Here is a 10,548-nt window from a genome sequence, read left to right as displayed (position 1 = left end):
ACAGAAGTGAGGCACACAACTCTTCTTAATCCAGCAGAGCTTTCACACACCTTTTTTGAACTGAAGAAGAAAACCTGTATCAGAATGTACAATGGAACAGCGCACAACGTCAAGAGCAGATCCTGGGCAGTAAGCACGTGAGATTTCAAGGCAAACAACAATGAAAACTGACAACAAAACTGGGATCATGATGGAAAATTCATGAGAAACAGGCCCGTCTGCAGTTCAGGATGAAACAGTGAGTGTGATTCTTTGTTGTGTTTTCCCTAGTTCAGCTGGATTTTTAATCAAAAATAGAGTCAAAGACTGAGAAAGGATGGGCTGCACACCTTCTCACAGTGAGATTGCGAATACTATTGCAAGAAGTGGGTTTAAGGCTTTGAATAAACCCAAAAGTATTTTGCGTATTGATCCAGAAGATAAAGGAATCCCTCTGCTGGTTAAAGGTTCATCTTGCTACAATGCTGATGAATTCCACCAATATGGCATCCAGAGGAAAGACTACCTGCAAGAAAAAGAGGATAAAGTATCAGAGGAGGACAAAAATTATAATTTGCAGTTATCTCCCAAGGCTCATTCTGATCCCCAGATTTCCAGGGGAGAAAAGAAAACTGAGAGGACAGCCACAGATGCTGAAATTGTTATGTCTGAACTAATTGAATCTCAAAAACACCTCACTGAGGCCATACAGATCAGAAAGCAAAGCTCCTGTGAATCAGAAGCATCAGCTTTCATTTGGGATGACAAGAATGAAAGCAATCCAAAGCAAATCCCAAAGAAAGGAAAAAAGCAAAAAAGTCATAAGCTGGCAAAGCAAGGTCGACCTAGCAAAATTAAAGAGAAATCCATTTTGGCCCTGTACGAGACGGAGAAAAAAGTAGATTTCCCAGAACTGCTTGTTAAGGCTCACCAGAGCGCGTATGCCTACTTAAACCCCAACCTCTCCAAGTATGAAACTATACTTCACATGGCCAGCCAGGCTACCCAAACTCAGCTCTTCCTACAGCAGATGGTGAGCTTCCTCGTGCTTCGCTTTGATGAGATCAACCAGCTCTTGGAAGAAATTGCTAATGATGGGGAAAATCTTCTCAAAGACGTAGGTGGGAACCTGGCATGGCCAGCAGAAAAAGGCGACATGAAGGAGCACCCTGATCTTCTGCAACAGCTACTGCAGTACACGGTCAATAAAATGCAGTTGGTGAGTGGAACACTGACCTGCCTCACCTCCAACGCCCTCCAGGAGACATGCAGCTACCTGCACTCTGCTGCAAGCAACTTGGAAGGAAAACTGAAAGCAAAGCAAAGCTTTGATGAGCGCCTGCTACTAACAGTAAAGCTGCTTGAAGCCTCAACAGTGGGACCCTCTCAGTCCCACGGTGACGATAGGACTCTTTACTCTGAGGACAGTGGCATTGGTGTGGACAATGAATCCCTCAAAGAGTTCAGTGCTCTCAGCCATCATGGAGGACAAGCAAGCTGTGATTCCTGTGCACACGGACATTTGTCCCAAAAGCGTACCGGAACAGCAGAGCACGTGAGTGATGGGACAGTGCCACCAGGCACAGCGACATCCCATGACTGTGCACTTGAAAAGCACTTTAAAGATATATTTTATTCATCCACGCAGAGTAAGGAAGTGACTTCTTGTCAAGGTGGTGTACCAGGAGGCATTTCTACCATGCCTCAATATGCAAGCTTGAGCAAAAGACATTCCTATAACTCTTTCCAGTCTGAATCTACTCAGGAAGGTGAACATTTAAAAATCTGTGAATCTACAGATTTTCCTGATGATGATGATGATGATGATGATGATGATGACGACGATGAAGGGAGCACCCTGGGGGAGGATGACGACAACACAAGTTTATCAGAAGTTGGGAAGGATGCTTTGCCAGGGAGGTCCCTGTCTTTACCTGCAGTCACCGATAACACACAAAGGCAGTCCATCAAGAGGACAGAGAATGTAGAGACAGAGGAAATTATTCTGAAGATGAAAGATGCCATCAGTGAAAAAATCAAGTTCGTCCCAGCTAAATGCAGGCGTAAAGAATGGATAGAGGATGACAGTGGAAGAGCAGTCCTAAAAACAAGGCCCAGAACAGCAACAGGCAGCCAGAAAACCTTCAGGAAACAACATCGGTCCAGGTCAGAGGAGTCCCTCAGAAGTCAGGCAGAGGACCCAACCCTCCTAGAGCTTCAGAGAACTCAAAAAGAGCTCAGCAAAAGACTGGAAATGTTTTATGGAAAGAAGGATACAGATAACAACCTGGAACTTTGGAAGTCAAGGGCAGCACCTTATTTGCAGGATGACCAAATTACATCTAGGTCCTCTACCAAACTGAAGGCATGCCTCTCGAAAAATTTCAGCATCCTGCCTAACCAAGATAAAGTCCCTTTATTCATGGTTGATCAAAATCCTACCCATCAGCTGGATGAAAAAAGAGGAAGGAAGCCTTTAAAAACTACTCTGCCCACCCAGGAGACATCAGGAGACAAAGAAAAGGAGCCTCCTGGAGCACAAATGCTCAGTGGCAGCAGCTGTGCCCCTAGACAGACTGTCAAAAAACTTATTGAAACATTCAGTCCTACTGATGATCTTGTAAAAGCTGCACCTTTAAGATCTTTAGGACCAATAAAGTGCATCAGAAAATTTGGACTTCCAGTCATGCCACCCACCATTCCCTTTCAGAGAGGCCTGGCACCTTTAAATCTTAAGCATCGTATTTCACCAGTAGAAGACACAAGCTCTTCAAACACCGATGGAGTTTCTTCCAGCTTTCCAAATGCCTTTCCTCCTGCACCAGCTGCAGAATTAATCGAGAAGGACACAGAGGAAGAGTCTGATGAAGACATTGAGAACCTGCCACCACCACCACCTGAAATGTTAATGGACACTTCTTTTGACTTACCTCAGCCTGAAGAAACTGCAAGAATAGAAGGAAACTCTTTGGAAGATGCCAAAAAGCCTGCCAAAACAGAATTTCATGCTACTAAGAGATCACGAGTTTCCCCAAAAATGAAAGCCTCCCTTCAGTCCATGGACTTACTGCCAAGTAAAAATATGAGTGGCCCCAGCGCAATTGGTAATAAAGGTCTAAGGAACACCGGAGCCGGGGACGAGTCACTGCAGATGTACTCTCTGGAGCTGAACCCTACCAACGTGCACATCCCTAGCCAGGAGGAGATATTGGCAACCCAGAGAAAAGAGGCTGCGGATTTGTACAAGCAAACCCATAAAATCATTCCTCTTCAAAATCCCAGTGGGGTTTCAAAACCACACAGCAACAGCTCAGAGAGCAAAGACCCCAATTCACCTGTGACCCCAGTGCAACCCCAGAAGCACGGTTCTCCCGATGCGCTCAGGAGAAACGACAAAGGCTCAGCGTTTGCCAGGAGAGTCTCCCCAGTGAGAACAACTCCTTCCTCTCCACCAACTGAGAAGCAGCTTGTCAGCCCCTCAGCACACCACAGGCACTCTTTGCAGGCCTTTAGCAACCCACAACCAAGCTCGCCCACCATGCAGAGGAAACCCAGTCCCCCCTCTAGCCCCAGGGTGCCCAGCCCACCCTTGCAGAAGAAGCTTCCCTCTCCACCACCCCAACGAAAACCACTCAGCCCTCCAACAGGGCACAAGCAAAACTCACCAACGCCTCACCGCCCACTGGGCTCCCCGGCCCAGCGTCGAGATGCAAGCCCTCCTCCATTCTTCATTGCCCCCTCCCCACCAGCCTCCCCGTCCCGCTCCTACAAGGGGTCGAGAGCTGGGCTGGATGCTGGGGATGAACACCAGCTCTCCTCCTCCAAGAGGGCCAGCAATGTCCGTTCAATATTTTGCCCGGCCACCTCTTCCTTATTCGAAGCCAGATCTCCAGTGGTACCCACCCAACATTCTGCAGAGGTCACCAGCCAGCCCGAAGCTTCACCGCTCTCCCTAAGGAGCAGTTTGCTTTTCCGGCAGCCCGGAGAGCGGGCCAGGAAGCTGTCCCTGAGTGCAGCCAATCCTCAGCCATTCGTGAGGAGAAGTCTCTCTGACCGCCGACCCGGAGTCCAGTTTCGTTTTCCAGCTCCTGTAACGTCTGGCAGTGAACCCGCACTTCACCAAGCAAGGTAAGAAACTTCCCACTTTAGATGGAAGCATAGCAGTGAATGTGTTGGCTTTCTGAACTCCTGATGGGAATTGCATGTCATTGAGATTTCCCAGCAAAGTACCCTGTTCGGGACAGATGGCTGGACAAAGGTATCATTGTAGGTCCTTTCCAACTGAAAGATTCTGTTCCCTTCTCCCAGATTTCAGTAGACTACCAGTCTGAATAAAGGGAAGAGTTAACTTTCCTTGGTTTGTTCAAGCCTTATGCTTATACATTTGCCGTGACAGGCACCTCAGGGAAAATTCTGTGTTGGTTTCATAGCACAGAACTCCCTTTATTTGTGTGAAGGCAAAGGACAACCACATTCAATTCTTAAAAGCTCTGAAGTAACCCTCAGGTTATAAACATCTTAAAATAACCATGAGAAGGTAGGCTTGGACCAAGAGGAGAGGTACTGTTCCTAACACCAGCCTTTAAGCCAGTAAACTGTTCGGCTGAAATCTGTATTACAGTGTTCCAAATCAGCTGCCAATAATGATGAACAGATAGAGCAGGCAAGGATCTGTTTGGATGCAGTCATAGCTGGAAATTTTGAGCTTCCCATGTGGGCTTTCAGATCCAGGTGCTGATTTCACTTGTGATGGGTCTACAGCCTAAGCCCAGTTTTCAAGGTGGAAAAACCTCCCACAGCTACTGGAGATTCACTGCTCTGAAAAAATTGGTTTAAAGAAACTGAAGCAGCATCAACACATACCAAATTCCATGTCTGCAACCACTGGTGGCCACTTTTAAGAAATCTGGGCTTAGCTTTACATTTTCTCTATCACTTAAAAAAGAATTTAAAAAAAAATAAAAATAAAAATCACAAAACCAGCCAGGAAACGTAAATTGGACTTTAGAAAGGCTCAAAGCTCAGTGTAACAGCCTGGAAGTACAAAGTGTTGTTATTCTAGTTTCTTAGCATCTTAGGATGTTTAAATCCATTAAGCTTTAAGCTACGCAAGAGGATTAAGACCCTTCCCAGGAAACCTTTTTTCATGTGAGGAGTATTTTTACTCTTGCCACAGAACTGAAATCACAAGAATTGTCCCCATGAGCAGGGGATTGCCAGACCAAGAGCAACCATAACAGGAGATAAAATTGCATTTTTAAGCGCGTGAGCGTTGGGTGTGCTGCAAGTGCAGGGAGAGCCGTGGATGCTGGCCCCAGGCCTGCAGGCATTCCTGCCCCAGAGAGAGCAAGGACCAAGTTTCCTACACTTGATAGTGGAGGAACACTCAGAACAAAACATGCAAATAACACTAGGAAATGCAAACCTTTTGCATTCCCAGTGCTAACATTGCATTATATTCTGAAACCTGAAGATTTCCTAAAAAGTCCTCTACATTGTTGTGGTTTCTGTTGTTATGTTCTGTGGGAAGTCAACTTTGTCTACTCCAGTGCCTGCTAGCAGAAACTTTGCAAGACAAGAGTCCTGACAGTATTATACATCAGTTTTAAAAGCAATCTATTATACATTGTTAGCTAATTTATGCTTCAGTGGGGTGTATTATCTTTCTATTGTAGTCTGTCAGAGCATAGAGAGTAATATAAAGAAAAAAAAAACTCTGTAAATAAAATCACCCCTTTTATGAAAAAATTATATATCCTAATGTTATGATATACAACATTTTGGAAGAACAAATTATATCCTGAGCCAAATCCAGTTTACCATTTATACAAATGGTATATATACATCAAAAGTAATCCTGCTGAGTTAGTCCAAATTTAAATCAATATAAGCAAAAGGGAAATTTAGCCTATTAATTACCACATGCACTTATTTAAGATGCAATATGGTACTGTTTGTTTCCTTACACTTAAAATAAGCCGCCTGAAGTAAAGTTTTACAGAATTTGCATTGAATGACCTAATACAATATCACAGCAAATCATCATCTCACATCACTGCTGGTCATCTCCTCCCACTGAGGACCAAAGCAGTTGCCCCAGCTGTGAGCATTACATCCCCAGGCACAGATGCTGACCTCTGCTCTTATAGCAGATGCCATAACAGACAAACCACCACACTCTGATCTGTCTGTCTCCTTCAAGTTCATAAGCATCCAGGGCTTCCTCTGGTTTGCAATTCATTCAGCTGATGGAGGGAAATTTCAAAATGTCTCTCTCAGCTAGAGGTTGTATGCTTAAACCTCCTCATTCAGGCCATCTTTGCATCTGGTCTCAAATTCACAGGCTATTTATTCCCACCCGGCTGCCAGTCTCCTTTTCCTTCATTACCTCCCTTTCTTTACCTTCCCACTCCAAAGATCATGATATCCTCTCTTTTTCTGGGAGGGTTTGTGTGTTATTAGCAGCTTCAAGCACTAGTCACTGGAGGGAGAGGACACAGACTCAAACCTGCAATAGCATCACTCTGTTATAGGTAAAACATTTTGAAAAATCAGTGAGTTAGCCAATTTCTCCCATGTTCCCAAACTCCAGGATATATCCCTCCACTTTTTCCAGGCTCAGTTAAAACATCTACTTGCTGAAAAGTAGATTGCTAAAGATAATCTGGCAGGAGCTTGTACAAGCAACATGTTCTTGATCAGGCAGATGAGTCCCCTCTCCCACCCACCCCATTTTAACAGAAACACCAAAAAAAAGAAGTGACTTGCACCTCATTTTGCTATCTAGCATTTCCAGGCATTAAATATCAGGGTTTGTGTGCAGATTTTTATGTCTCCTGCACACTCACTGCTCCTGCAGAAGGCAAAAAATGTTCCTTTCCCAAGCATGTCTTCTGGCTATCCCGTGCTCTAAGGAACATCAGAACTTAAAACATCATTAGCCCTAACTAGGGCTAGAGCTTTTGTGTTTACTCTTAGGGTACCTGGGCAAGACTTTGAGATTCAGGTTCCAGTGCTCAAGTCAGTACAGCTGGTTCCCATTTGGACAGCCTGTGAATGGATAGACTGAGCTAACTCTTCTGTTTCCAAGCTTGGTCATTTGACAACAATCAGCAGTTACTGGCATCTTATCAAGGCATAGCATGTACAATTGCTCTGCTCATAGAAATCCTGTTAATCTGTAATAGAATTTCTGGGTATGCAGTTAAACGAAATAATATTTCATTGAGATTGCTAATCTCCCAGGAGGTAGAGCAGAGAGAGATTAAATGCTATTGCTTTTAAGATATTGTTCAAGAGAATGGATTTGACTGAATCAAACCCAAAGCAAGTAGCCCAAGTGAGACTTTCTGCAGTTGGGAGATATTTGAATCTGCATTAGTTTCATGACTGGTCCTGTATCACAAATCTCTTCATTCAGCAGTTCAAATCATTAAAGTCCTAGCAGCCAGAATAGGTACATAACAGCCTGTCTGTAGTTGAATGCTAATTCAGTTTAGCAGTTTATGTACTTAAAATACAGTAATGATTCCCAGATAACTCTGGAATATTTCCCCATGTTGAGCTTAAACCATTCTAATTAGTTCCAGCAACACAGGGCACTTTTCACCACAAAGGCCCCTGACATGAGATATTCATGACTAGCTCCACTGCTATAATCAATCTTGATTCATAAAGTCCCAGTGCTGCTGAAGATTGCCAGTGCAACCCCAGGAACATAATTTCCACTTTCTCTGTCTCAGTTCTCTTGTCTCCAGAGTGGCAGATTTATACCACCTGAATACCCATCCCACAGTCAGTTGGTGTATTTGGGAATCACTGTAACCATGTTAAGTGGATGTGTAACAGAAGTAAGAACTTTCATCCAGCAGTCTGGAACAAAGGTTTTCACTCTGATCTGCCTCTGTCTAAAAATGAACCCAGATTCACACAGATCTCCCATTAAACATACAGAAGGTTTGCTTTCCAAGAGAGTTTTGGGAGAGGACAGCACAGTGCATTTGGCATCACAAGAATAAAGTCTGGATGGTGCACATAAAGACCATGCCCACAGGAGGGGAGAGGGAACGAGGCAGTATTGTGCAGCAGTTGTGCTTCAGGGGTTAACGTGGCTAAGCGGCGCCATTGTAAAAAGTCACGATTCATTAGCCTCTTAACTTGAGCATCTTCCCTTCTGCAGCTTGGAGGAGAGCCCCAGGAAAGCAGGTGACTCCTGGAACAGCCCTGGTGGTCCTGAAATCAAAGAGCCCAACAGATCCACTTCCCACCCCGAGCTCTATGTGGTGGGCCAGGGGCTGCAGAGGGACTGACAGCAGCAGCACCCGTGAAGGCAAGGCAAGAGCACGGCCAGAGGCCCTGGAGGGAGCAAGCAGCCTTACTCAAGCATCCAAAACGTGGCTTTTTTTCTCACAAGGAAAAGATATGATGGCATTGCATCTAAAACCCCAAACCAGCCCAAACAAATTAATGAGATATTAGCAGAGCAGTAGCCAGCTGCTTCTCCTTTGGATTGCATTTCATGGTTTAATTCAAAAATCTACAATGAGCAAAAGGAACATTTTGGAGCTGGGTGAGTCCAAGTCTTTGGTAAAGACAGACCTGTAGCCAAGTCCTTTGTTTCACTGTTTAGCTAAAGGAGTTCAAAAGCTATCAGAAATTACCATTTTTGTCATGTTATTTATTTACACAGTTTCAGTTTTGTAAAAAGTGGCTAATGATAACAGTTCCAAGGGGAAGGTAAAATCCTGATCCAGTTGATTATTACTGCAAAAACATCAATGGCTTGAGCAAAGCCACATCTTTACACTGGTTATCTATCAACTTGCAGAAAGAAAATAAGGTCTAATACAAGTTGAAACAAAATAACCCCTTTTAAAGGAATAAAATTAGGAGTCTTATTCCCTCAAAAAGACTCTGATCTTCTAAATCACCTTTGATAATCATGTAATCTCATCACCTCTAGTTTCCAGGGTACAAGGCTTAATCCTGATTAGAATAGCTTTGTAATAGCCCAATCAAACAACATTATAAATCCTGAGGCACCTAAGGACATGTAATTTTTTTTTAAAAAAAAAAAAGGAAGAGAAAAATAATCTTGCAAAAGAATACCATAGAGAATCCTGTTCTTCCTGAAACAGGTTTATATTCTTTCTGATTTACAGTTTGAGATTTATTGTAATTTTGCTGAGAGTCTAGACAGATTCTTGCTAATAAAAACACAAGTTATTTACAGACAATTAATCCTAGACTTTTACAACAACCACTCACTGGAATACAATTTCAGAACTTTCTGGATCTTGCTCACCTAACTAACTTATCATCACAATTAAGATGCAGCTTTTAATTATTGTCATTTTAATTAATTTAGTTTGACGTATTTTCATATACAGCTTTAGTACAGAACAAGATCCAGAAAAAGCCATTTGTAGTCCTATTTTTAAATTTTTCCTACAGTTTTCATGATGATGGTATCTGGGCACTTTACCTTCACACAGGATTTTTAACCCTTCTTGCCCCCCTTCATGATAGGGGAACTGAGGCTCATCTTATGCTGTACAGGAGACCCCTTTGGATACTGAACTCCTGAGTTTTAGTCTAGTGCCTTAATCACTACCATCCCTCAATAAGTTCAGTGCCATTTTATGCCACAGTCACAAGGAAACCTTAATTATTTTTAAGGTAGGGGGTTGAATATAAAGAAGTAGCTCACAGTGAATAGATGCTTTGGATTGTCAGGGGTTTGTGAGCTTGAGGTGGCAGAGCAGCCATACCCATAGAGGACAACTAGGTGATGTCAACAGCTCCACCTTGTCACACACAGGCAGATGCACCATCCCCTATCAAGCTGGAAAATCACCGTGGAGATACTGTAAAGGTTGCCAGCAGGGGAAAATCTGCAGCTCAGACTTTGCCTGATCAGAAGTATAGTTCCCTCCCAACTGCATAAAAACACAAATACATTTTTGCACGCACTCTGGGTTTGTCTGTTCTGCTGGCAGTAACCACCCAGAATAGAAACAAACCAGAAACGTGGCAGCAGAAAAACTGCTCTTTGCATGCCTCAATGTAGCTTTGGAGATGGAAATGTAACAGAGTGGGAGCTTCCGCTCAGCTACTACAATCATTTTATCTCTTTATGGTTTCATGCTGAAATTTCCCAGCATCCATTATGAGAGATAAGAAAGAGTATTTATTTATATCCCCAAAGAACCAATTTCTGTGGTGCACGAGTTACAGCAGCACATGGAGCAACACTTCAACAAGTCAAGCTGGAAATCTCCTCACATAAGTGCTAGCTGGACATGGAGCCAGCCAAAGCATCTTTCCCCAAAAACAAGGCTCCCCTGAAGATGTGGTACATGACCTGGCATCCAGCCACCGCATCTCTCCTAGCTACAACTAAGACTGTGTTCATCAGGAGGCTCACTGGAAACACAACCCCACCTAAACACTGCAGCTGCTGAAGAATTCTGATGCTGCAGCACACTGAGCATTGTATTCAAGGAACAGCTTCTCCAAGGATGATCTACCATTTTGTAACATGAACTCATGACCGCATATAACTAACGG

General features: G+C 43.7%; 1 protein-coding gene across 1 annotated transcript; it reads left to right on the top strand.

Moving 5' to 3' along the window:
• Positions 1-316: 316 nt before the first annotated feature.
• Positions 317-8,288, top strand: LOC103773141 (chromosome unknown open reading frame, human C2orf71). The gene is made up of 2 exons (XM_008940497.1): positions 317-4,107; positions 8,159-8,288. Exons 1-2 carry the CDS (start codon positions 317-319, stop codon positions 8,286-8,288), a joined length of 3,921 nt encoding a protein of 1,306 aa, XP_008938745.1.
• Positions 8,289-10,548: the final 2,260 nt, after the last annotated feature.

This window comes from Merops nubicus, unplaced genomic scaffold, assembly GCF_000691845.1.
Source record: "Merops nubicus isolate BGI_N331 unplaced genomic scaffold, ASM69184v1 scaffold15085, whole genome shotgun sequence".
Classification (NCBI taxonomy): Eukaryota; Metazoa; Chordata; class Aves; order Coraciiformes; family Meropidae; genus Merops; species Merops nubicus.
This window is presented reverse-complemented; position numbering and strand designations above follow the sequence as displayed.

What these genes read in the sequence shown, in the direction of transcription:
- LOC103773141 (XM_008940497.1), top strand. Translation starts at nt 317, where the DNA reads ATGGGCTGCACACCTTCTCACAGTGAGATTGCGAATACTATTGCAAGA. An exon ending in CCCGCACTTCACCAAGCAAG is followed by an intron (nt 4,108 to 8,158) that starts GTAAGAAACTTC and finishes TCCCTTCTGCAG; the next exon opens with CTTGGAGGAGAGCCCCAGGA.